Source organism: Aethalodelphis obliquidens, unplaced genomic scaffold (genome assembly GCF_003676395.1).
Source record: "Aethalodelphis obliquidens isolate GAN/ISIS:26980383/991018 unplaced genomic scaffold, ASM367639v1 scaffold28, whole genome shotgun sequence".
NCBI lineage: Eukaryota > Metazoa > Chordata > Mammalia > Artiodactyla > Delphinidae > Aethalodelphis > Aethalodelphis obliquidens.
In genome coordinates this window covers 17,271,739-17,299,474 of record NW_020837972.1, presented here as the reverse complement: position 1 = coordinate 17,299,474, position 27,736 = coordinate 17,271,739, and the positions used below count along the sequence as shown (strand labels likewise).

Genomic DNA, 27,736 nt, shown 5'->3' with positions numbered 1-27,736 from the left:
GTTCAATCACAGGTTAGGGAACTAAGAGCCCGCAAGCCACTCAGCATGGTCAAAAAAAAAAAAATCCTTTATTCCCTTTGATCTGGTGAATCTGTTCCTGGGAATGTATCTTAAGGAAATAACTCCAAATAAGGAAAAAGGTTTGTGGAAAATATTGATGTAAATTTCCAGAAGAGAGCAAGTGGATGACCATCTAAACCTACTGCAAGTAGCAGGTTTACAAACGAGGCGATTAAGGCTTTGAGACGTTATATAACTTGTCCAGGATCACACAGCTCGTAGGTGATAGAGCCAGAGGTCAAACCCAGACTTGTTTTTTATCCAAAACCCATGTTTTTAGTCATAGCACGTTGTTTCCTGTATAGAAATAACATTTTTCTCAACAGGCAAAGGCAAACAAATTCTAGTATTATCAAATTCAGTTTATTCACAAGTAGAGAAAAAGACCACACAGGCAGGATAGAGGTGTGGGTGACGTTTCTGTGTCCTGGGTCCCGGCTGCAGGCTCTCAACTCCATGCCGCCCTTGCAGGCCAGCTTCCATCCTGCCCTGTCCTGCCGGGGGCTTACAGCCTGCAGCCTGCATCTCCCAGACCCCTTGCCAGATGGCTTCTGTTCATTCCTGCTATTTCTTGGCACTGGCACGAGAATCAGGAGGCTGGAGAAAGCAAAACCCTGCCTCTTTTCCCTTCTGGAGGCGGCAGCACTATAGCCAAGGGTGACCAAGCGCTGCGTGGGCAGCAGTGCCGGCGGGAGGAGGCTCAGCCTCCGGAACAGCAGCGCCCGAGCTCCGAGGCAAAGCAGCTTCCTTTTCTCTTTTTTTAATTAATTAATTGTTTATTTAATTTAATTTTTATTTTTGGCCGCGTCGGGTCTTAGTTGCGGCACACAGGATCTTCGTTGAGGCGTGCAGGAACTTTTCGTTGCGGTGCGCTGGCTCTTTGCTGCAGCTCGCAGGCTTCTAATTGTGGCGTGCGGGTTTTCTCTTCTCTAGTTTTGGCACACAGGCTCCAGAGCACATGGGCTCTGTAGTTGTGGCACTCAGGCTCTGTAGTTGCGGCACACAGCCTTAGTTGCCCTGCGGCATGTGGGATCTTAGTCCCCTGACCAGGGATTGAACCTGCATCCCCTGCATTGGAAGACGGATTCTTTACCACTGGACCACCAGGGAAGTCTCAAAGCAGCTTCTGATGTTAGGCGAACAGCCCCTTCCCTTTAGTTTCTCCAGCACCCCCTCTTCATCTCCCTTTTGCCTTTCAGTCCTCTTGACAGCTTTGTAACCAATTCCTGACACTCAGTCCTTCTCTGCTTCAACTAGCTAGAGTGGTTTCTGTATTTCTGGCTGGCCACTGACGGACACGCTCTGCAGCAAAGATTATATACATATTTACTAGAATGACGTTAAAAAGACTGACATTCTTATTTATATAGATGGAAGAAACAGAATATAAGTAGTTGCTTTTCTTATGGGGGGAGCAAAAAACTTTCCTTCATATAGAGTGCAAAAAACTAATAGTCTTTACAAGTTATACACGTAACTGGCAAAGAAGATATTTATTAATTTGTGACATGAGTTCTTTACGAGACAGTTATGCTATTATTAAGCATCTTAGTTATTACTTCTCGAGGAACATCTGACAATAGCTACTGTACACAGATTGCGCAATTTAAAAACTGTAATAAATAGGGTCATTTGATAACAGATTCCAAACTTCCTCTTATTCTTCTTGAAAAAAGTTTTGATGATCTACTATGATCCATTAAGAAACACCTAAATGGGAAGAAACACAGAAGCATTTTTATGAGTGTCACTTAGTTTTTTAAATAGAAAATGGTTTGATAAACTATAGAACTTAAACCCTTGACTATATTGCTAAAAATCTACGTATGAGATTATTTTGCATTTTAGACAGATATGATTGGAGAAAAACAGATACATTTTAAGGGCCACAAATCTGTCTCCTGAATCAATATTCTCCCTTTTTGAAAAAAGTAATCTTATGTCATTGAGCACAACAGACTGGAAGTGGAGAAGGGAAGTTATTAATGGATGTTAACAAAATGCAGGCTTATTTTAATGTGATTGATCTGGACCAAGGGAAGAAAAAAACCGCTAATAACTTAATTATGTCCATAAAACTACCAAAACATGATCAAAATTAAAATTTTTACCTTATATTTAAGTTCAGAACAGGAATAAAAGTGATTTACGTGCATATTTTATACACAAAAACATTTGGAAGCACATACACCAAATTGTTAACAATGATCTTATCTCTGGTTTCTGAGATTTCAAGTTACCAGTTTTCTTGTTATTATTATTTTTGCTCTTCCAGATTTCTTTTTTTAAAAAAACTATCTATCTATCTAACTATTTATTTATTTGACTGCATTGGGCCTTAGTTGTGGCATGCAGGATCTTTCGTCATGGCGCACAGGCTTCTCTGTAGTTGTGGCATGCAACCTGCAGAGCGCACAGGCTCCATAGCTGTGGTGTGGCCTTAGTTGCCCCGTGGTATGTGGGATCTTAGTTCCCCAACCAGGGATCCAACTGGCATCCTCTGCATTGGAAGGCGGATTCTCAACCGCTGGACCACCAGGGAAGTTCCGCTCTTCCAGATTTCCTTGTTTTTCTATAGTGAATGTATATGTCTTAGCTAATTAAAGAAGAAGTAATAAAAGCAATGGATACTCCAGCACAACATTAATCAATGCCCTTTAAAATTTAGTTTGTCGGGGAGTTCCCTGGCAGTCCAGTGGTTAGGACTCTGCCCTTTCACTGCCGTGGGCCAGGGTTCAATCCCTGGTTGGGGAACTAAGATCCCTCAAGCCGCACGGTGCGGCCAAAAAATTAAATAAATAAACCCGAGAGTGGAACCTAGGCCTCTTGATTCCCGGTCTGGGACTCTCTCATACAAAAAGTGAAATATAAAAATACATGCAGTCACGCATAAAAAATCCATTTATCTCCAGAACAGGTTGGCTCAATTTTAAGACCCTAGAAGTAAAAATCGTGTCAGGTTAGAACCCAGTAACTCTGGGCCAGATTTACCTTCAGAGTTTCACAGGGAGTGGCTCCTGGTGGCACAGGTTTCCCACAGTGCTTGTAATATTCAGTTATAAAGATGGAAGCTTCATCTAAACTATGGAATCAACAAGAAGAGGGGCATGAGGAAAATGTGGGAGTGATAAATACGTTTGCCCTGTCCACTGTGGTGATGGCTTCACAGGTGTATACAAATATCAAAATTTATCAAGTGGCATACTTGAAGTATGTGCAGTTGATTATATATATCAATTTTACCTCAAAAAATACTACTTGTTCATCAATGACAACCTGTAATTATGGTTGGATCACAAGTGGTAAACAAGCAGAAAGAAATCCATGGCATGGCACTGAGAACGTGACACCTCCAGGGATCAGCAAAGTTAGACCAAATGTAGGGATGGACCCAGAAACATTTCAATCCTGACTAAGCTTTCCCTTTCTTCTGTGCCAGCCCATTTCTCCCTTCTTTTTACTTTCCAAATCCCCTCCGAACCCTATGCCAAGAAGCTTACTATTTCTAAACTTGTGGGTGCTGGAAAATTAGATAACCAAGCTTAGCAAAAATTATGTTACATATAGCTACTGATTCTTTGGTCAAGTGTCTAAGGAGTAAAGTTGTCATGTAGGGTTTTAGAGCAGGACTATTTTGGGAGGTCAGGCAGCTTGATTAATTGTCTGATTCCAAGTTCATGTTCCAAGAGATTGGATTACAAGACAACTAACCTCTTAGTATGTGTTAGTAGCAAGGTAGGTGTAACGTAGTGATGCTACAGCTTAATTATTTGGATTACAATCAATCAATTACAATCAAATAGCTTTACGATTATTTGATATTTTCCTCCAAAATAAAGATAAATTTTAAGGAAATTCTACATTAAGTTGTTTTTTAAAAAATTTTATTAACTTACCTTAGCTCATTTGCCAAATAGTTTACTAGTTCAGTGACGTTGTTGGTATTCATCATGTGTGATTTCAACACTGGGAAGTATTTTGTCTTTGCCAAAATCCCAAACTCCTTCTTATCTATGATATTATTCAGGACCAGACTTCTAACCTGTAGAATGACAGGTATCATCACACGCAAAATGTGTTAGATGCCATGTCATCTTATTCAATACCAAAACATTTCTGACAATTAGGAGTTAAATTATCATCGCATCGTGACTAAGCCTCCTCTTTGAGGGTGGGCAGGGGGGACTGCTTTGGTCCATTTCAATATACAGTGAATAAATAAAAAGTTGTTGTTAAGCACTTTGGGACTTTTTGCAAGGAAAACTGTTCACAATGACAAATACTGAAGGCTACAGATTTTCCACTGAGAGGAGCACTAAACAAACCAGACAGCCAGGGTCGCTGCCTCGTAAAAATTTAACGAGGCTTTAATGAAAGCCAAATAATTGTATATATTAACAAACAGATCGAGATGGGAGGTTTTCAGCTTAATCTTGGTTTGGGGAAAATTTATTACCTTCTAATATCAAGTTTTTCATAACAAAAGGGAGAGGAAATTGCCTCTTACTTGATGTGAAAACCCTGCCAGCTGGCCAGTATTCATATGTTCCTCTAACTGCTGTAAAATGATCTGAGGGTCACAGGAGCCCAGAAAATTCTAGAGAAAAAAAATCAAAACATAATTAATGGAAAAGTATAATTACTACTAATTTCTGTCAAACCTGGAAGGTTTTCATTTTTAAATTTGAAATATCATAAAGCATATCTACTACAGGAAAAAAACCACCTCTATCAACAACAACAAAATTATTGAAATAAGGAAAAAAAGCATTTTACAAATAACTATTCCAACAGCAAAGAGTTGCTTAATAAGCATTTTGTCATTCTAAGTGCCAAAAGGAATCTATTTAAATACTAAAACTCTGAAAAGCATCAATGGATGAGTTTAAGAAGTCAAAAAGGAACAAAGTCAAAGACAGGCACAGATGGCTCTGAAGAAATGCAACGAATAGAGCAAGTGAGAAATAAAAATTATGCTCACTTATATAGATCTCTACCTACTGGCTTCTCTACCCGTGGGGAAATAATTGTAAAACGTTTCCAAATGCTTTGTTCTATTTATTCTATAGTATAAAGGGGATGGGAGTTATTTTTAAAAGTTCTATCCTCAGAATGCTCGTGGTGCCTTTGTTAGACACCCACACACAACCTGACTCTTCTCTCCTTTATCTCCCACATCTAATCACCAAGTAAAGCTGTATCTTTCCCACCTAGCTCATTTTCGTTGCCACCACCCTACTTTGGGTACTTATCCCCTCAGGCTTCCCCTGCCTAGCCACAAGATTGTTGGATAATTCCTATTCAAATGCAATGATTCCCAAGAGTTTCACTTCTCGCCCCCTCTCTCCTCTGATCAGGCCCACGTGGATTATTCCTTCAAAAATACTGCCTGATCATTTCACTTTATTCTGGCAGGAAAATTCACTGTTCCCCACTGATAAAGAATAAGGTGCAAACTCCTCTTCGGGCATCCGTCAGACAAACCTTCATCTGTCTCTCAGTCTTGCCTCCCACCAGACCCCCACACAAACCTTCCACCCCACTCATGCTTTACAGGTTTAGTGAAAAGAAAGTGGAACCTTTTGCAGGGGACATGCAGCATGAGACCTTCCACACCCTTGGCAGCCCCGGAGGAACATTTTGCAAAATACCTTTATTTCCTGGTGCCTTTTTTCCGAGTGGGGCATGAGCATTAGACAGGCTAATGCAAAAGCTGGAAGCTCTAACTGGACATACTGCCTGGCCACTCTGATCAGGTCAAGATCATCTGAAACTGGACATCTTCAAGAGAGCACGGTAATTAGTTAATAACCTGTCATATTCACTAGATTATACTGGCCTTCCTAGTTTTCCACAGTGGTTACCTGTTTACGGTTTCAGTAATTTTAAACATTAAAATGCTGGTGCATAACGTATGCCTAGTAATGAGTAGTTTGAGCCTTTTATGACATCCTTCGTGGAATAAAAGACTTGATCTACAGGAACACAGACTCCTGACTGCAGCTATAATTGTGGCTGAAAGTCTATACGTGGCTAAAGACGAATACTTAGAAGACTCAAAATCCATGAGACAACACTGTATGATTTACGGTAGTCACAAAAGGTGCTCTATACTCACATTAAAACTGGGTACAAAGTTTAGGGAATGCAGGTTGAATATAAGTTCACTAGTTGCACTGCATGTGGAAAGTAGACATTGTAAAAATAATAGAGATATTTTATTTTCAAATCAAGTGGTATGCTTAACTTCCCCCCAAAAAGGAATTACTCACAGGAACGTTTATTAGAAATGAATTTTATAAGCAACAAATCTGATTTTGGGGGGTAGGAAAACAAATATTTTACTTACTCTAGGACAGCGATGAGACTCTCACAACAATCTGACAGCTGACTGGGGCTTAAAGGACAAGAGGCTGAAAATTAAAAGCAACAATAATGTGTCTATATGCATAACTATAAAAGGCTACTGTCAGTGTGTCGGGGAGAGGGGAGAGAAAGATACCTGAAAGTAGCGGTATCTGAACCACGTGCTGCCAGGCTCTGCTGAAGTAGGGAACCTGCGGAAACAAGTTTATTAAAGAATTCATGTCTGGGATCTTATGAACCTCTCTTTATTTTGCAGTCACAGAACTATATACACTTAGAGCTTATATTCTTGATGTTAAGACCAAAATTATAAGTTGATATCTCCCAGTTTTAGATCATTAAGATTCTAGGAGAATTTTCTTCATAACTGTATATTTCAGGATATTAACATATAATCCTGGCTGATTCATTATTATTAATTTTGCTCTGCAAAATACCTTATTTATTTATATTTGAAAAAATTGAACTGTAGTTGATTTACAATATTATATGCAAGTGATTCAGTATTTTTACAGATTATACCCCACTAAAAGTTATTATAAGATAATGGCTATAATTCCTTGTGCTATATACTATATCCTTGTTGCTTATCTGTTTCATATGTAGTAGTTTGTATCTCTTCATCCCATATCCCTAATTTGCCACTCCCCGCTTCCCTTTGGTAACCACTTGTTTGTTTTCTCTGAGTCTGTTTCTGTTTTACATACACACTCATTTGTATTATTTGTTTAGATTCCGTATATAAGTGATATCTTACAGTATTTGTCTTTCTCTATCTGATTTACTTCATTGAGTATGTTACTGCAAATGGCAAAATTGTATTCTTTTTTTATGGCTGGGTAGTATGCCATTGTATCTATCTATCTACACCACAGCTTCTTTATCCACTCATCTGTTGATGGGCATTTAGATTGCTTCTGTATCTTTGCTACTGTAAATATATAGTGTTGCTATGAACATTGGGGTCCATGTATCTTTCCACGATTCATTATTGTTGCATTTGGGAAAAAAGTGTCAGAACTCAATTCAGAAAACAAAATTTATACTAAGTCTATGTATGTGCCAGACATTGTGCTAGGACCATAGGAAAGGCGGAAGGAGAGAAAGAATTTCAAAAAATGAATAAGGCAACACATAAATTTCCATCAACAGGAGGAGTGGTTAAATAACTTATGATACATTTTATTCCACATTTTGGAGAACAATTAAGAGTTAAAAATCATGAAATAGGGCTTCCCTGGTGGCGCAGTGGTTGGGAGTCCGCCTGCCGATGCAGGGGACACGGGTTCATGCCCCGGTCCGGGAAGATCCCACATGCCGTGGAGCGGCTGGGCCCGTGAGCCATGGCTGCTGAGCCTAAGCATCCAGAGCCTGTGCTCCGCAACGGGAGAGGCCACAGCAGTGAGAGGCCCGCGTACCAAAAAAAAAAAAAAAAAAAAGAAATACCTCAAAAGATTAAACATAGTTATTGTAAGACCCAATAATTCCACTCCTAGGTACACACTCAAAAGAAACAAAAACATATGTTCACTTATACACAAATGTTCACAGAGTAGCATTATTCATAATAATCAAAAAGTGGAACCAACCCAAATATCCATCAACTGATGAATGGATAAATAAAATGTGGTCTATCCATATGATGAAACATTATTCAGCAATAAAAAGGAAAGATATGGGATTTCCTTGGTGGCTCAGTGGTTGAGAATCTGCCTGCCAATTCAGGGGACATGGGTTGGAGCCCTGGTCTGGGAAGATCCCACATGCCGCGGAGCACCTAAGCCTGTGCGCCACAATTACTGAGTCCGTGCTCTAGAGCCCGCGAGCCACAACTACTGAGCCAGTGTGCCACAACTACTAAAGCTTGCGTGCCTAGAGCCCGTACTCCGCAGCAAGAGAAGCCACTGCAATGAGAAGCCCATGCACCACAACAAAGAGTAGCCCCCGCTCGTTGCAACTAGAGAAAGCCCGTGTGAAGCAACAAAGACCCAATGAAGCCAAAAATAAATAAATTTATTTTTTTTTAAAAAAAAGGTATGATACATGCGATAATGTAGCTGAACCTTGAAAACATGGTAAGTGAAAGAAGCACAAAGGCCACATATTGTATGACTCCATTGATATGAAATGCCCAGAAGAGATAAATCCATAGAGACAGTAAGTAGACTAGTGGTTACCAGTGGCTAGAGGGAGGGGGGAAGAAGGAATGAATGATCCGTGATGGATATGGGGTATATTTTCAGGGTGAAGAAAATGTTCTAGAATTAGATAGTGGTGTTGGTAACACACTTTGTGAATATACTAAAAGCCACCTAACTGTACACTTTAAAAGGGTAAATTTTATGTGTGAATTATATCAAAAAAAAAAAGATCTATACGTGCTGATGTGAAACAATTTCCAAGATACATTGTTATGTGGAAAGAAACACTTTGTCTAGAATGTGATTGCATTTATATGTGCCAAAATGAATACATACACACACAACACCCACACCCACACATATATGCGCCCACACCCCTGCTTATATATAATAGGAAAGCTCTAGAAGAAAACATAAGAAATTGTCAACAGTAGTCACTTCGGGGGAGATAATTATGAAGGGAAATGGTAAAGAAAAATTTTCATGTTTTACTCAGCATATGTTCTAATTTATTAAACTAAGAATAAATTATACATTTCTATTATATATATATATATAATGTGTGTGAACAACACATGAAATTTAGAAAAGATGAATAAGACATGGTCTTTGACTTTAAGGGTCCTCAAAGTCCAAGAGGGGCAGTCGAATGTGTGATTTAAATAAATTATACCGTGACCAATGTTACAGTTGAGCCAAAGTGTTTTGAAAGCATAAAGGAAGATGTGATTCCTGAGGCCTGAAGAACTGGGAGAAGTGATGTCATGGATGAGACAATGTCCAAGCTGAGTTTTCTGGGTCCAGGCACCACTTTAATGGAACAGCATCCTGCAGCTTCACTGAGGAGCTGACTACTTAATCCAGTGTATCCAGCACTAGCCGGTGAGTATAAAGATTAAATTCTGTAAAATTTACTTTAGAAAACTACATACCTGCCATAAAGAATAGATGCTAGAAATGGCTGTTAAAACCTTCCTTAGATAAGGAATCTGAAAAAATAAAACACAAAAGTTCTGAAGACCACCCAAACAGAAAATTCCAATGTGAAAACTAAACTTTCACAAGAATATCAGTAAAATTTATCTTCCATGAGGACCACCAGAGAAGGTCACTTACAAATTCACAAACATCAAAAGAGGCCAGGGAAACTTCCATTTGTTTCCAATGAAATTTATGTCAGTTTTGAGTTTGCACTTTCTCTGGCCTAACGCCAAGTTCTTTAAGTTGGGCATGAAGCCAGTGAGAGTGAATGTTTTCAGCATCCATCTGTTCAATAACAAGTATCAGTGCAAAATGTTTAGGAGATGCTGTGCAAAATCTTTAAAATATACTGCAGTCTAGGGCACTGAGTCTTACTTACCATTCTGAAGCCAAGAAGCTTTTGCAAGAGTCCATTCCAAAGCTGCAGGTCATAGATTTTGTATTCTAAACAAAGCTCAGTCACCAACCTTACGGCCTGAAGCAGACAAAAAAAAAAAATTCATACTGTTTCAAGACACCAGTAAATCAAACCACCTTTGGAAAAGGTAGGGCAGCTAAAGACAAAACATGCTTATAGTCTAAGTGTGTCTATTGCCTAATTTCAGTGAAGGCCCTCATCTCTCTAGGGAAAGAAAAAAAAATTATTCTTTTTCTTTTTTGCCGTTATGGACTCACAGCATCTCAGACTCCCCTTCCTCCCCGCTTTGTTTCATCTGTCCTAGAACAGTTTGCCTGTTGGCCTTATACCCTTCCCGCCCTGGGCTCCAACTGCCTCAGAGACTACATTCCCACCAGTAACTAGAAAGAAGAGAAACAATACTCCCTACACAGGGAAGTCTGTCTAGATGAGGACAGACAGGACTTGGGGAGGGATTATAAGTGTTCCCTTGGGTAGGTGGGATGGCTTCAGGCCTTAGGCTTTCAGGGAGAGAGGTAAGGGGACTTCCAAGTTGCCTTGTCACCTGCCAGGATAGGAAAGTCAGGAAGCCCTCAGAGCAGTAGACCTGTTCAGGAACCAAGAGTTTCTCTGGTTCTGTCTTTCAGAACTCTGAGTGGTGGCAGGCAGCTGAGTGAACACAAGAGCATCTGAGAAGACGGAGGCCCCACTGCCGATGACTCTGTGTACATACCATGGATTCGTGGCTGTGGTTTTTCCATAGACCTTTAATCATTCCTTCTTTAGGACTGTTGCAAAATAATTCATATGTGATGGGGATATTCAGAGCCTCAAATGATGCCAAAAAAGTTATACATTTCAAATAAGATCTGGAAAACAGAGGCATGTATGGGAATCATCCTCACTGACCATATTTACATTTAAAATAATTTCCCTTGGAAATATCGGACAGTTTGTTGTTAAATGTCTATTTTAAGCTTCTAAATATAGTCATGGAATATTAGAAAGAAATCAATTTGAGGGGCTTCCCTGGTGGCGCAGTGGTTAAGAATCTGCCTGCCGCGGAGCAACAAAGCCTATGTGCCACAACTACTGAGCCTGTGAGCCATAACTACTGAAGTCCACGCACCTAGAGCCCATGCTCCACAATAAGAGAAGCCACTGCAATGAGAAGCCTGCACACTGCAACGAAGAGTAGCCTTCGCTCGCTGCAACTAGAGAAAGCCCGTGCACAGCAACAAAGACCCAACGCAGCCAAAAATAAATAAATAAAATCAATTTATATATATATAAAAAGAAATCAATCTGAGCAAGATGAAGAAAACACTCAGTTTCTAAATGTCTCAAGGACTCAAGGGAAACAAGATGTTCTTAAAGGCCTGTTTCCCCTTTGCCAGAACGTCAAGGACACCCGAGGCAACAGAACCACGTTGACACGGCCCCTCTAACGCGCTCTTCTGAACTATGGGGCTTAAAAGTTATGTTTCCAAAGAATCTGTTTTCTATTAATACGATTTTTAAACTTCCACTTACTTCACTTCTTCAATGGGTTTTTTGAAGAGAGATTCTACAGTTTCCTTGTCAGCCAAATAGAGGAGACACTGCAGGGCTCGCGTTCTGTGGGCGAAAGTCAGCTGGTGCACGCCTAACGTCTGTAAGACCAAAAGAGGTTTGTAGAGCTGTGCCGCGTGTTGTAGTTGGATAACTGAGTTTCCATCTAGGTAACATGAGCCACATCAGTTTTTAAAACATTAAAGTCTATGTCTGCCCTTAGGGAGTCAGTGGTTCTTAAAGTGTGTTCCATGGACCCCTGCATGGGGGTTGGAGGGTTTCTTACATTCTTTGAGAAGGAAAATAGTTAGAACCATTTTTGTAATAATACTATAATGGTATACCTGCCTTTTACACTGTGTTAATATTTGCACTGATGGTGCAAAAGCACTGGTGGGTGAACGGTAGGAACACCCAACTGCTGTGGCAGCCACCACATTCTTCACATTTGCAGCATTGCAAACAAGAGACGTCCACTTAAGAAGGTTCTTGAAGCAATAAGAATTAATTTTATTAAACCTCAACTCCTGAATATACTACTATGAGTTCACACTTGAATACGTGTTACTATTAATTAATCAAAACATATTCATTAATGTTCTACATGACTGAACAGGAGGTACTCGTAAAGCACACCGCGAGGCAATGGGTTTTTTCAGGGAAAAGCCCTTGTATGACTGAGCTGTGAGCTGAACCAGGCACTTTTCATGGAACACCATTTTTACTTGAAAGAATGACTATCAGATAAACTAATATGCAAGAAGGGATTTTTCCCCCCTTGCGGTCAAAGACACACAATCAGCATCTCAGCCTTTTTCCCATTCTTCCTTCTATCTACACCTTTACTCTCCCTCTGCTCCAACTGCCTCAGAGAACATTTCTATATGTAAAAGCCTGAAGGCCAGAGATCGAGTTGCCTTTAGGGATAAGGGAAAGTTATCCCTAGAGTTTAGTGGGGAGGGGGTGTGACAGCTCAGGCAGGGCCTGGAGACCAGGGTGGAGACTTCTCTCAGGCTGGCTCGTTGGGGCCTCTGGTATTAGGGATGCAGCTGGACCAGGGCGTTAAAACATTGAATGTGGATAACCCATGGGAATTGTCAACAGCTGCACCACTCAGTTTGCCAAGCAGGATGTTTCAGAAGCCAGCACTAAACGGAGCTCGGCAGATACTACAATCCTCATCTGTAGAGTAAGACGTATTTTGAGTAAGTACAGAAGTGAGCATTATCTTAATCATTTGTAAATGGTAAATATGCAGAAAAAATGTTAAGCTTAGATGTAAAGATGAGCTTTGACTAAGTTTGTAGAGCTTACAGTTGTAGCTGATGTTGCAAAAATGAACAGCATTCTTGAACTATAATCAACCGGACGAGACAGAAGGAGATACAGGACTCTGAAAAAAAATTGTTAATTACATTTAGACTTTAACTTAGTGAGAGATTAGCAAAACAAGAGACCTGTTTTACTCTCCATAGAAAAAGTCATTAGACATCCCAAACACAGCCCTGAAGGGCTATCTCCTTTAAAGGGTGCTTAATTTTTTCTTGAGTTCCTTCACAGCTAAAGAAGATAATAAAGACAATAAATGTCAAGCGTCAGTCCTCTCATCTATGAAATGGCTAGTCAACCTCCCCAAACGTATATTCTTTCTAGTTAAGGAATTAATACAAATCATACTAACCACAGCTGCAAAGTACATTGAACACTACACATGGAAACTCCAGGTTTAGTTCACAGGACCTTGTTAGTGGCACGTTTTAACCTCTGGACTCAGGGCTGACTGGCCCCCTCCAGAGAAGGGCAAGACAGTCAGGTGTACTGGAAGGGGAGGGGGGTGGAGATTCCAGTGGGAAAAGGCAGGAAGTTATGAAATTGGCATGAAGTACCCTTTGGGATCTCCTTCTTGGGGTTCTCTCTCTCGCTCTCTCTCTCCCTCTCTCTCTCTCTCTGAACCGTTTCCCTCTAAGCCTGTCCAGGTGGCTGGTTCAATCAGATGCTCCAGGAGCTACCTCTTGCTTAGACAAAGGTGTCCCTGCCCTTAAAGGACTAAGCAAGGACGAAGGGGTGACCAAAGGAAAGAAGGGCATGGAGGGGATACTAGGCCAGTTCTCCCCAGACCAGGAAGAATTCTTTTCCAGTGTTTATCTTTCCACATCCTCTCTCACCATCAGATCTCCAGGGCCAATGTAGGGTGTAGGGCTTCATGAGTGAGCTGAGCTACTTGGGTCCAGACCAGAATGGCAAAAAGCTGGGATGCATGCTACCACTCCCTTTCCCATGCCTATGCCAAACATCATTAATAGATTACCACATTTTCTGATTTGAGCACAGATATAGTCTTCTCAAGAGGGCAAGCCATGACTAGTCAGACTTAGCACAGTACGTAACACCAATGTGCCTTTCTAGGTCTCAGTCTTAGGTTAGAAGGGAAAAAGAAATCCTGGTGGCCTATATCTGAACCAGCCTAGCTCCCCAGGGAGAGAGAATACACAGGGGTCTGGGGCAGAGTCCTAGCTACAGAAGAGTTTTCCTTTGCTCAATGTACATTCTCTGCTAAAGGTGTTCTAGTAGGAACTCACTGAGGGTTCAGAAACTCTGGATCTTGGTTGTTTTTTATTTATTCCACTGGAGATACTTAACACACTCACAGCCATATATCAATCAACTGATTCTTCTCAGAGGTTCTGATCCAAGTTATACCAAGAAAGTCCAATGTCTAACACATTCATTGGTAAGATCCCTACTAGGCAACAGGATGTAGACAAACATAAGTACAGGAAGAATACCTTCGTAGTGCTTCATCTTCCTGAAGTTCAAATAATTCTGATGGTGTCTTTGAAAAAGTGAAAGAAAAAAAGTTAAAAATTGAAGAAAGTTGGTTGACTGTATAAGCTTATGAAAGTCTATTAGATGAAAAAACCCAATATACAAAATTATATTTAGAGGAGGAGGTGTGGCTCAGTGGTAGAGTGCACGCTGAGCATACATGAGGCCCTGGGTTCAACTCCCAGCACCTCCATGTTTGATGACAGCAAAAAAAAAAAAGATTTATAAAAAAATTTTTATTTACAGACAGGGAATTACAGTGTAATTCATTACTTTATGAGAAGATTCTTGCTTTAAATAATGGGATTACTCACATTCATTCAGTCAACAAATATGTACTGAGCACTTACCATGCACCAGGCATTTGCCTGAGTGAATAAAACAAATATTCCTGTCCTCCTGGAGCTTACATTCATTGGGTAATTTTTAAAAAGAAAGGACTCCATGAATTTTATGAGTTATCCCTTAATTCAGTATATATTTATGGGGACTTACAAAGAAATGTATTAGGTGCTATATGTATAAACACAGTTCCTGGTCTCAAGGGGCTTTCAGTTTAGTGCTCCAGGTTTATGCGTAAGTTAAAACATGTGGGTTTGAGTCAAACACAGATTCTACGTGGCCTGGATATGCTTCTAAGTCCTCTGTTTCCACTGATACACAGTCCTTGCTCTTGGTAAATACTCAAAAAATACTTGTTAAAGTGAACGCCAAGGAATATAAAAACCACTAGTTGAAAATCTAATGTCATGTTAGTTATACTATTTGTTTAAAAATGGATTTTTTTCCCCAAGGATATCTGCCTAGGTGGATAGAGGAATTATAGAAACTCCCTCATTAAATTCTGCCTGAAAACTCAGAAGAAACAATTCCGAAGATTCTGCATTTGGATTGCCGAATCCCATAATGAATTCAGATGTTAATATTATTTCTAAAAAACTGATGCTATGTGTTCTCCTATCTGAAGAGAACACATCCCCTATAGAGTACACTGCTAAGACTCCATAACCTGAATCTAATCATGAGAAACATCAGTAAACCCAGAACGAGACATTTTATAAACCAAATGGCCTGCACCCTTCAAAAATGTCCAGGTCCCGCCACAGATAAAACAGATTCAGGTAAGAATCATCAGTAGAGTCCAAATCAAGGCACGTGTGTGGTGCAGGGGGGAATCTGAAGCACAGAATATTTCACTGTCTCAAAACATCTCCCCTAATAATTATAAAAGGAAACGTAGTAATTATGTGGTACAGAAATGGACAACAGCATAACCAAATTAGCTAAATTAACATCCCTATTAGGGCAAAGAGACATCGTGTGCCCCCAGATGCCAGACCCTGGGCAAGATACACAATCACTCAGGTAATGCTCTATCCAAAATGCGTAACTCCAATCTTATCATGAGGACACAGCCAAGCCCAAGTTGAGGGGCAAAATAACGGGCCTAAACTGTTCAAAAATGTCAGTGTCATGAAAGACAGAAAAGTTATGGAGCTGTTCTAGAGTAAAAGAGATTAGCGACATGACAAATAAATGCAACACATAATCCTGGATTAGATTCTGGTCCCAGAGGAGAAAACTGCTGTAAGGAACATTATTTGCACAACTGGTTAAACTGTAACATGGACCATAAATTCAGGTGTACATAATATATATATGTATTTTACCAATATTGTATCAAAATTGTATCAATACTAAATTATCTGATTTTGATAATTATACTGTGGTTAAGAGAAAATCCTTGTTCTTCGAACTACAAACTTAATTCTTAAGGGGTAAAGGGGCATGACACATGTAATTTACTCTCAAATGGTTCAGAAAAATGTTATGTGTAAATATATTATAGGGAGAGTGATGAAGCAGATGTGGCAAAATGTTAAAAACTGATAGATCTGGGCGAAGGGTATACAGGGAATTCTTTTATACTATTCTTGCAACTTTTCTGTACCTTTAGAATTATTTCAAAATAAAAAAATAAAATAATCACATGAATCTGAGTCTAAGAATAGGCCACTTCTTTTATACAAGAATTCAGCTGAAATTCATCTGAAATTAATTTAATTCATCAATTAAAAGGTAGAATGTATCAACTATACTTCAATTAAAAAAACATTGGCAAGTTAAAAAAAAGGTAGAATAGCAGCAAAACAACATTTAAAGGAAAAGAAAATGTAAACAACCCCACTGAAACTCATCGGACAACAGAAGACATTAAAATGCTCCAATGCTCCTTCTAACATTCCGTGCTCCTAATTAGAAGTCGTATCATTGCAAGACAAATAATTAGCCTTTGAGAAGAAGCCATCAGCCCATACTCAACAACAGACATGCTCAGAACAAACACTTACTTCACCAGGTTTCGCAGACGGGCACAGCCATTTTTCCAACAACATGTCCCAGACTTTCTCCAAATTAATTTCATTGACTTCAGCTATTTCTTTGGCAGCCGCGTGAATATCTAAGATATTAAAGGCAAAGAATTAAAGAAAGAAAACCTCAGGTTTTCAATGCAAGATACCTGGGAATCAAAAGGATAGGTCTCCTTGGACAAAAAGATAAAAAGGGTTTTGCCCTCACCAGGATAATCTTTGCCAGATGAATTCTGAATTCTTTGATTTATGCTGGGATGTTCGTACAGACTGACAATGAGATGTGCTGGTTTCCCGATCATTCTTAAATACTCTGCAGTGTTCAGCTTGTGGGCTATGAGCACAGCCTCCGTGCCTGATCGCCGGTACTGAATATGAAGCTTCTTCAACAGAGCTTCAGCTTTTTCACGTGTTTCATCCTTTTAAAAAAATTCCAAGCAAAAAGAAACTCTTATTTTCTAAATCGCAAGTGAGCCTAAGAATCCAGCTTTATCAGTCAAGGTCCCTCTCTGCCTTAGTTACACCTTTAAGTGTCTACACCAAGCCTCATCTTCTTTTTCCAGTTTAGGCATCCAACCCTTGAAAACACCTATCACCGGGGCAGGATGAGAAGGGATGCTAGGGGAGCACAATTTAAATTAAAAAGAGGGCTTCCCTGGTGGCGCAGTGGTTCAGAGTTCGCCTGCCTATGCAGGGGACGTGGGTTCATGCCCCGGTCCGAGAAGATCCCACATGCCACAGAGCGGCTGGGCCCGTGAGCCATGGCCACTGAGCCTGCGCTCCGCAACAGGAGAGGCCACAATAGTGAGAGGCCCGCGTACTGCAAAAAAAAAAAAAAAAAAAAAAGAAAGCAGAGCCTGTACCCCAATGTTCATAGCTGTACTACTTACAGTAGCCAAGATATGGAAGCAACTTAAGTGTCCATCGACAGATGAATGGAAAAAGAAGATACGGTATATACATATATATAAAGGAATATTACTCAGTCACGAGAAAGAATGAAATTTTGCCATTTGCAACAACATGGATAGACCTGTAGGGTATGTATTATGCTTAGTGAAATAAGTCAGACAGAGAAAGACAAACACTGTATGTTACCACTTACATGTGGAATCTAAAAAATAAAACAAACAGATGCATATAACAAAACAGACCCACAGATAGAGAAGAAACTAGTGGTTACCAGTGGGGAGAGGGAAGGAGAGAGGGGCAATATAGGGGTAGGGGAATAAGTACAAACTACTATGTATAAAATAAACAAGCTGCAGGGATATATTTTACAGCACACGGAGTATAGCCAATATTTTATAATAACTATAAATGAAGTATAACCTATAAATATTTTGAATCACTATGTTGTACACCTGAAACTAATATAATATTGTAAATCAGCTACCCTTTCATTTAAAAAAAAAAAAGAGGAGCCTTCAATCTTACAGTTCAGACACACCTGAGATGGGATATTCTGAAGCCACCTCTCAGCTAAATACAGGCAGAATTTCAAACTGGACATCTTGAAGGAACCTAGAGAGATAAAAGATTTCTAAGCAAATCGTAGTCCTTTCAAGACAATGTATTTCAGTCAAATTAGCCAGTTTTTTAAAACAATGACAGGAAGCATACTCATAGTAAAAAAACAATTTAAACAGGCCAGAGGATACAAAGTAGGAAGTGCAAGTCCACAGAGGCCTTCAGTTTCTATTCCTATCCCCTAGATCCTTACATTCCTCCAGAAGTTTTCTGTGTATGTTTGTGTATGCACACACGTGCTCAAGCACGTTAAAATGGGATAAGATCATACATGTAGTACAGTTTGCTGTTCTCACTTAATATATATCTTGGATATATTTCCAAATCAACTACATAGAATTCCATTCTATGAATACACTATTTTTTTAACCAGTTCCTGACAAATGAGCATTTAAAAAAATCAGTTATTTTCTTTTTTTTTCGCGATACGCGGGCCTCGCACTGTCGTGGCCTCTCCCGTTGCGGAGCACAGGTTCCGGATGCGCAGGCTCAGCGGCCATGGCTCTCGGGCGCAGCCGCTCTGCGGCATGTGGGATCTTCCCGGACCGGGGCACGAACCCGTGTACCCTGCATCGGCAGGCGGACTCTCAACCACTGTGCCACCAGGGAAGCCCAGTTATTTTCAACTTTTGTTACAACCAAAAACATGGTAATAAGTGCCTGTGTTTGTGTATTTTTTTGATCATGCAACAATGTCTAAGGATTCATTACTGAAAGTATGTATGATTGGATATGAGGAAGTATTAATCTATATTCAAGCTGGGCAATGCCTATGTCTCTGCGCCCTGGGCAAGCAGCATGGTGTCTTGCTTGGTTCCTCTTTAATGTACAGCAGTGCCGTAAGTGAGGAGAGGGGGCACATACATTTCTAAGCTATCATACTGTTTCTCCTTAAAGATGAGAAAGGAGTACATTTTTTTACAAGTTCCAAAAACAACACAGCCGACCATTTTAAGCCCAATTAAAGGAAGAATCCATACCTTCTGGGACATCCTGGGCTAGACTGATGGCAATGGCTACAGCCCACTCCGGGTTAACGATAGATAACAAGTAGGATTCGATGGTTTGAGTGATCTTAGTTATCTCCTTGTTAATCAGTGTCGAGGATTTAGCTTGTGTTAACTGCAGGAGCTTAGGCTTCAGTTTTTTTTCAAAAACGTGTTTGGCTGTAGACACGTACAGAGTGTCCAAAGAGAACTTCAAAGACAGGAAAAATTAAGGCTGACTTACGTGCTCACCTTTAAATGCTGAAAACAGCATAAAATCTTTCTACACAGGGTCTGAATGAATTACAGAATAAAGATAAGACTTTTATGAGTTTTAACCCATTACCTTCATTAACTTAGAAATTAAGAGCAATGTTGGGAAGGATTCTTCACTGAGTTCCGTAGCTAGAAAGGAAACAAAGATAGTATGATTTACCTAAGAAAAGGGTTTTGGCTATTCGGTACAATTCATAAGAAGTTAATGAACATACAGAGAATTTTCCAGAAGCTCTGTGCTGTGCCGAAGAATATTAGGTGAAAAGGCAGTCTAGTTTGGGCAGCTGATGGCAAAGTTATTACATGCTCCAACATATACTGATATTCTAGGTCCACTGGAGGAGAAATTCTTCTGTATGACTTCAAATGTTTCAGAAGACTCAATGCCTACATTAAATTAAAAAAGTATTTTCCTGTGAGGTTAAACCCATCATTAAGTGTTTTAAAATCATCTAATTCTATACTATCATAGGGTTCCATTCCTGGGACAGTCTCATATTCATAAAGATGATCAAAACCTTTCGTAGTTTTACCTTCAAAACTATTATGCTATTCTTCTAAACCATAACTTTTGTGATCATTAAAGAAATTATACTAGGAGAAACCGGCGGAACCCTGTTGTTGGTGGGATGTTTTATAAACCAGAGTTTGGAAGTTCTCTACTCTCTTCAAATAGTTTTAGATATACCTCAAAAATACTTGATTTCACTTTAAATACATAGGCAGTAGATCTAAAATTAATCCTCTATATTCTCTCTTAAGTTTACATCTTATATTCTGGGGGCTTGTACAACTTTTTTTTTTTTGGCCGTGCCACACGACTTGCATGTGGGCAATCTTAATTCCCTGATCAGGGATTGAACCCAGGCCCTCGGCAATGAAATAGACACATCCTAACCACTGGACCGCCAGGGAAGTCCCTGGGGCTTATATAACTTTTTGAATCAACCCATTTTCTTTTAATTTTTAAAATCCAATTTAAAAATATATGTAAGCTCCTATGACCATATTTGTAAAACACTAGGAAGTTACTGAGTACTAAAATAGAATTTAGTCCAGGACCTACCTACTAATATAGAAAGCTAAATTTGACTCCGGGTCTTACATGCTTTGATTTTTTTTTTTTTTTTTGGCCAGATGACAAATATTTTTGCCTTAATTCTTCTAAATCAGTCTTTTCGTGACTTTGTACTCTTGGCCAGATTTAAATTGCCTCAGTAGAGCAAAAACTGGATTAAGATAAAACATGGAGAGCACAAAAACTCTTTCTACTTCTGTATCCCTTTTAAAGAAAAGGAAATAGAGTAAAAACTACAGTTTAAAGGGAGCTCAGAGGACAGTCCAGAAAGACACTAGATAACAGTAATTTTTTTAAATGGTCCAAATAAAAACATAAGTTTAAAATCTATAATATATTTGTTATACCTGATTAATATTAATGTTGGTTATCTTTTCATCAGCTCTTTCTATGACTTTCAGGATGACTTCAATCATCTCATAGTCATAGGGATCCAACTGTATAAAAACAAAAATATGTCAAAACTGGAGAAGACGTTGCCAGGCTCGTTGATGGTTTTATGCAGTTATGTTCATCAGCAGAGATTACAAATATAACAGCTCAGTGCACTACAATATTATTAAGTTAGATTATTCTTTAAAAAATGAACATTTTCTCATCTCTAAAATTAACTATTAGAATAAACATACATCTTTAGAATGTCTCAAAAGCTGTTTTTTAAGAAACCTGTATGAGGCAATGTCATTTCAATACAGAGAAATGTTCTTAAGGTACTAAAAACCTAGAAAGATAAACATATTAAAATTTTATAAGACTTTAAAAAATTTTATTTATTTATTTATTTTTGGCTGTGTTGGGTCTTCGTTGCTGTGCATGGGCTTTCTCTAGTTGTGGCGAGCAGGGGCTACTCTTTGTTGCAGTGCGGGGGCTTCTCATCGTGGTGGTTTCGCTTGTTGCAGAGCATGGGCTCTAGGCGTGCAGGCTTCAGTAGTTGTGGCACGTGGGCTCAGAAGTTGTGGCTCGTGGGCTCTAGAGCACAGACTCAGTAGTTGTGGTGCACGGGCTTAGCTGCTCTGCGGCATGTGGGATCTTCCCAGACCAGGGTTCGAATCTGTGTCTCCAGCATTGGCAGGCAGATTCTTAACCACTGCGCCACCAGGGAAGCCCGAATAATTTTATAAGGTTTTTAAATTAAAATTCTTTCTTCCATTTATGATGGGAAAATTAGAACAGGAGAAATTTGACCTTTTCTTGGAAATGACATAACTAAAAGTGTGGGCCTCCAAGCAAAACCTTTTCAAAGGATTTCATTCCAGCTATAACCATATATTAAGATACAAGAAATAGCTGGGTGGCATCTATATATGTTTATAAAAAGAAAGGAAATATTCTCTTTGTTCTGTTTCTGCCCACACACCATTACTTTTAAAAAAAAATTTTAAATGCCAACTAAATTCACGTGAATAATAACATCGAACAAAGTGGGAAGATGATCTCTTTAGTACCTAGAAATTTTGAGCAAGTCTATATAATTTTTGGCTGAATTACAAGCAAAACATAAAACTGAAGTATTATAATTTTAGTCTTATAATTTTATTTCCCCTTCTATCCACCTTCACTCCCCCATCAAACTACCCCTTGACCTAAAAGTTCCAATTCTCAGAAGATCTCCTAAAAAATAATCAAAGAGGGCAAATGTGTGTATGAAGATATTCATTTTAACAACTTATAATAATGAAATTTACAAAAAATTTAAATGTCCTTTCATAAAGGCCTGGTTAAATACAGGATGTTTCATCCACATAGTGGAATAATAAATACGTATCTGTCAAAAATGAGAGAGACGTCTATGCATTGACATGTAACGACAATATGTTAAATGAAAAAAGAGAGTGACAGGATAGTATATCTAGTCTAAGATATTTACCAAATTATTAACATTTTAATCTGTGGGAGTGGGGTTGTAGGGAAATTTCACTTTTTGATTTATACCTTTCTCTCTAGTTTGATCTTTTTCAAAGAATGTGTGCTATTTTTAAAAATCTGGGGAAAAGGGCTATTTTTATTTTGGAGGAAAAAAAGACAGGAAACGTGCTGTATTAAAGTATAATAAAAATACAGAAATCTAAAATTTTTTGAAAATTAATAGTTTACAAAAAATATAGGACTTACATTTTCAATTTGTTACTATAGATATCTGATTAATTAAGGGTAGGAGGGATGCTTGAAACGACCCAATGCATTCATTTCACCATTCATCTACCTTATGCAGTATTCCACTAAGACTGATGACCAAATCTTTTGTGCTTGTCAGTAAAGGAACCATTTCGATGGCTTTGGCCAGGAGTTTGGAACGCTGCTCCTTTGTGGATTCCGTGCTTGTGTCTCCCTGGCTCTGGCTGGCATTAGTGTTGTGGAGGAGTGTTTCAATGAACAGCTGAAGAGCTGCATCCGAGTCCAACTGAAATGTGCTGAAATAAATATTCAATTACACATGAATGTCCCAAAATGCATGCATTTCTACAGTTTCTCACAGAAAACTTAGGTATGAGCTCCCACCACTGAAATCTAACCCTTCCATTGTCAAGTGTCATAACCAGACCATCTACTTGTTTTCAAAGTTAATTCTTGCTTTTAAAAATATCAGATATTCTTGGTGGGCATATGAACTGGCACAATCTTGGAGGGAAATTTGTAATAAAGTTGAAAATATATATTTATGTCCTTTAATAGAGAAATTCCACTTTCATACACTTCACAAAAGTAGCAAAGATACACATATAGGATGTCCTGTAACAACTGCTTGTAATATTTAAAAATTGGAAACAAATACTCATCAATAGGAGGCTGGTTAAATAACTTATTCAAAGGAATACCATAGGATTCAACAGATATGAGGAAGAGCTATATGTCCTAATCTGAGAAGACATTATTTTGTTAAGTGAAGGATACATGCTATAAGATAATGTACAATTCTATTTTTCATAAACTTTTAAAAATGCATGTTAGTAAATGCATAAGGAAAAAAAAAAAAAGAACAATATAGGCCAAACTCTTAACAGTGATTATCCCTGATGGATGGAATTATGTGGGACTTTGATTTTAATATGTTCCGTCTGAATTGGAAAAAGTAGTACATTTAAAAATTAAGAATCAGGTTAGTATAGACAAATTGACAACTGAAATGCCTTCTAAGCCCTATTAATAAGATAGGGATAGTTTAATCTGTTATACAGAATAGCTGAAATCTCAAGAAGAGCTTTACATCCAATAATTTTAAAGTCATTCCCTGAAATTGTAAAGGTCACCTAAATTTATTCAGTGGGACTGCCTGAGGCAAGACGGTCACTATCACACAAGTAAAAATCAGCAATGCCATATGTAAGCACAACGACTGTGAAATGAGCCTGACATAATTATAGCTATTTCAATTTCAGAAAAGAGGTCACGCCATAAAACAACAGACAAAAATCTACCAGGAGTTCAAATTAATAAAGAAGACGGAGTGTGCGTACCTCATTCTGGATTTGTAGCACTCCAAACTGAAGAATGGCATAGTTTTGTTGTACCAGAGTGCAGGTAGGTCACAGCTAGTTAGAGCTATGAGCAGCCTATGGTCCCTGACTTGCAGGTTCAGGATGGTGACAGCCAGGGACATTACTCCCCACCATCCACAAGGACAAAGAACTAGATCCCTGTCTGGTGAGGAAATGCACTAAGCAGCCTCATTATCGAGAACTGAGATTCCACCCATCTGTCACAAACTGGATAAGGATTACAGCACCCTTGGTATTTTAGGAGCAGTACTTATTATCTGACCTTGAGTAGGGCACCTAATATGGGTTTGTTTTCTCATACATAAATTGGTTATAATATACAATAAAAAGTAAACGTGATGATGTGTGGGAAACCACTTTGAAACTAATAATGGGCCAGCAAATTTAATATCTAAATTTATCAGATAAAAACAACTGAGATATAAATTGTAAATCATTTGATCCTCCTCATCACAGTAAGCTGTATCTATAAATAACATTTGGTCTCAGTTTTTTAAAGTTATTAAAAAAAAAATCTCCCTAAATCATACTTTTCAGCAATTTTTAATTTAAGATCAACTTGCCCCTAACTTGACCTGATTTAGAAGTTTACTTGCTCAGAATATTCCCAAACTTCCCTTATCATGTGAATCGTCTGGAGCTTCTATTAAGACCAGTTTCCTGGGCCTCAGCCCAGACCTGCCGAGTCAGAACCAATATAGAGGGACCCAGGAATCTGTATTTTTAATCAAGTGCCCCACGTGATGCTTATCATGAGGCAAGTTGAGGAAACACCAAAGAGTAAATTATCATAAGAGAATTTAATCTGGTTCGGACTTATGCAGTTTGAGGTTGAGCAAAAGAAAACATCAGAGGTCATGGGCCACATGTAATAATCACTGTTATCACTGTGTTCTCACATTAGCATTACCGGTTTGTTAAGCTAACAGCAAAAATACCAATGAAATTTAAAGAATTACCTGCAATATTCCAGAATGAGGCTTGTATCCATATCTATATTCTCCACAAGAGCTTTAATGAGGTCTTTCTTGGTGAGAAAATGTTGCCTAAAAACTGGCTGGAAAGAAATCTAGAAATAAAAAGAGCAAAACAAAAACCCTGCTAAACTGAAATGTATCAGACTAAGGGCACGGTTGTGACCTGCCCTTTTACTATCCATGTTTTTAGAGAAACATTTTTCTATAGCTTCTTCAACTTTTATTTTTATCATACTACCCAACTCGAACATCACTCTGAAATTTCAGGTATTTTTGGCTAGAGGTCCAAAATCTCTCTTAGTCACACTAACCCCTGGCTCTTCAGTAAAGTTTGGTAGTTAGCAACAAACAGTCCCATTACTGCATAGGAACGAGGCGTCAAAACATATACCATTTCTACAATGGTTACATTCCTGATATGTCAACTATTTGCAAATAAAATAAAATGTTTTACATTCATAGTAAAGAAAACAGGATTTTGTTGGTTTGTTTTTGCAAAGTGAAAAATAAGGGCCACTTACTTCTCCCTGGTAGGAGTTGCTGAAGCTTAGTACAACGTATATACATTTTAATATTATCTTTAAACAGATAGCACACAAAAAAGTATGAGGCTAAAGGCTAGGCCTGGAATACCTTAAATGTTAATTAATACTAGATACATTCCTATAAGGAGAAGGCTAAGCAGATGAAATGTCAAGCCTCTTCTAATTTCTTTAAAAATATAGCAAAAAGAAAATGAGGCAAAAGGTCCTTATTTCTTTGAAAGCACCAATGCGTGTAATAACTAACTAAAACTTACAAGTCAGTTTATATATAACCTCTCCAAAAGTAAAGGATAATGAGTTCTTTTTTTTAAATTTTCCAACTGGAAATAGATGAAACTTCATGGCACTTGAAGAATACTCACACCAAGTTTACTAAGACGAATGCCCCACCGGGAATCAGTACTGAGTTCACAGAACTTAAGCTCCATTTCTATTTCCTGATAGAGACTGGCCAGCTGAGAGCCCACCAGAGATATTGCCTAAAAAATTAAAATTGAATTAAAATTGAATTGCAAATAGAAAATGTTCTAATACCCTTTATATGAAACCCAACAATAAAAACCATAATCTTTCTTTATGATAACAGCTGGAATGTTACATGTTGCTTCATACACCGTCATTACTTGTATTAATATAATACTTAGGTAATTCGGCTTTTAGTGTGATGCTGTAAATTTAGTCTGGATTTCTTTCATAAGAAAAGGTCAAATTTGAGCTATCCTGCACGTAAAATGCCCACAAAGGGCAAATTTTGAAACAAACAATATCAAAGACAAGTTTTGCATCCGTTAAACTTGTCCTACAAAGAAGAACTGGCTCATGGGTCTAAGATTTCCAGTACACTAGAGTAAGCATAAGCAGTGAGGTTCTCTGGCTGAATACAGATTTAAGAAATAAAAAATGTAATCTTCTGGGTTGAGCAATGCTTAGGACCTGCATATACATTCCCTGGTGTGTTGCCAGTTAAGGAAAAGCTGGTAGAAACCATGTGTGTTAGCTTGACGTTTCTTTTGCTAAATCTTTAAGATCTGGTGGCAAAGCCAATTTTACGTCTTCCCCTAAATCTTCAATATTTCAAGAACTGAAGGTGTGCTTCCTTAGGTCATACCAATATTTTGTCGTAATTCTGCCATGCTTTATCTATGAGCTTCCATATATTTTCAAAGACTTCTTTTTGTGGTAAGAGAGTGCAGTACCCCAATGCCAAGTTGAGGTCCACCAGGCGACAATTAAATACCTGTGGGAAGAAAGCATCCAGAGAAGCAAATTCCTCACAGTCAAAACAGAATTCAGTCTCTAAAGGCTGATTTGTCACTAAATTTAGTTTTAGGCCCTATGAAAGAACAAGCATTTCATGAAAAGTTATTTATAGTAAAATAGTTCCAACTTGTTTGCTTAGTTTTAATGTCTTTTATCACTATTATACATTTAAGGAAAGAAACTCTAACAAGTTCTATATGACACAGAACCCTTACCTTCTCTGTATTACTTCAAGTCCCCAACATCCCCTCCCCCTCCCCACTCTTATCCTCACTGAAAAATCAGAAGCAGGAGAGAGGAGGGAGAGAGAGAGAGAGAGAGAGAGAGAGAGAGAAGAGCTTACCACAAACTAATACTCACTTTGTACAAAAGTGTTGCGGCGTTTCCCCTGATAAACATAATGGCTTTCTCTTTCAATTCCATAACAACATGCTTGGATTTAACTAATGTGGCCTCTCCACACAACTTTTAGAAAAGAACAAAAGAATTCTCAGGTCCACATCTATGCATAGTTTTGAAAACTTTTCTTAAATATTAAGGAACTTTGAAAATTCAGCATTATATGCGAAAAGTATTGTCATTTAATCTATAATGACAGAAAGCTGGGGCTTGCAGGGGAATTGACTGGGAAAGGGCAAAAAGGAACCTTATAAAATACCCTGTACCTTGATTATGGGGTTGGTGACAAGGTGAATACATTGGTTGATATACTTAAAATACATGCATTTTAATTTTGAAAGCTATACTTCAATAAAGCTGATTTTTTTAAAATATTGGCATTTAGTAAATATGAATAGAGTAGTAGAAATGAATACAAGACCAGCTTCATCAGCAAGTTATCAACAGATAGTTTGTCTTCTAGAATCTTTTTAATGACGCCGTCGGGTAATAAT

At 38.5% G+C, this 27,736-nt stretch overlaps 1 protein-coding gene across 5 annotated transcripts in view; it reads right to left on the bottom strand.

Annotated features, from left to right (window-relative positions):
• Positions 1–1,078: 1,078 nt before the first annotated feature.
• Positions 1,079–27,736, bottom strand: part of KNTC1 (kinetochore associated 1) — a 69,016-nt gene continuing 42,358 nt past the window's right edge. For 4 of the 5 annotated variants that reach the window (XM_027124931.1, XM_027124934.1, XM_027124933.1 and 1 more), the window contains 25 exons: positions 27,204–27,308; positions 26,692–26,820; positions 25,946–26,062; positions 25,021–25,130; positions 22,768–22,975; positions 20,912–21,001; positions 19,702–19,873; positions 19,557–19,615; positions 19,205–19,421; positions 18,145–18,218; positions 16,903–17,113; positions 16,674–16,783; positions 14,283–14,329; positions 12,811–12,889; positions 11,479–11,597; positions 10,679–10,814; positions 9,928–10,023; positions 9,500–9,556; positions 6,563–6,617; positions 6,410–6,473; positions 5,712–5,841; positions 4,568–4,657; positions 3,957–4,102; positions 3,052–3,142; positions 1,079–1,362 (listed from right to left, as the gene is read on the bottom strand). In XM_027124931.1, coding sequence (XP_026980732.1) covers positions 1,318–1,362; positions 3,052–3,142; positions 3,957–4,102; positions 4,568–4,657; positions 5,712–5,841; positions 6,410–6,473; positions 6,563–6,617; positions 9,500–9,556; positions 9,928–10,023; positions 10,679–10,814; positions 11,479–11,597; positions 12,811–12,889; positions 14,283–14,329; positions 16,674–16,783; positions 16,903–17,113; positions 18,145–18,218; positions 19,205–19,421; positions 19,557–19,615; positions 19,702–19,873; positions 20,912–21,001; positions 22,768–22,975; positions 25,021–25,130; positions 25,946–26,062; positions 26,692–26,820; positions 27,204–27,308 — 2,757 coding nt within the window. In that variant the 3' untranslated portion in view covers positions 1,079–1,317. Of the gene's footprint in view, positions 1,771–3,051; positions 3,143–3,956; positions 4,103–4,567; positions 4,658–5,711; positions 5,842–6,409; positions 6,474–6,562; positions 6,618–9,499; positions 9,557–9,927; positions 10,024–10,678; positions 10,815–11,478; positions 11,598–12,810; positions 12,890–14,282; positions 14,330–16,673; positions 16,784–16,902; positions 17,114–18,144; positions 18,219–19,204; positions 19,422–19,556; positions 19,616–19,701; positions 19,874–20,911; positions 21,002–22,767; positions 22,976–25,020; positions 25,131–25,945; positions 26,063–26,691; positions 26,821–27,203; positions 27,309–27,736 lie in introns of all 5 variants that reach the window. The other variant, XM_027124932.1, reaches the window with a different exon arrangement.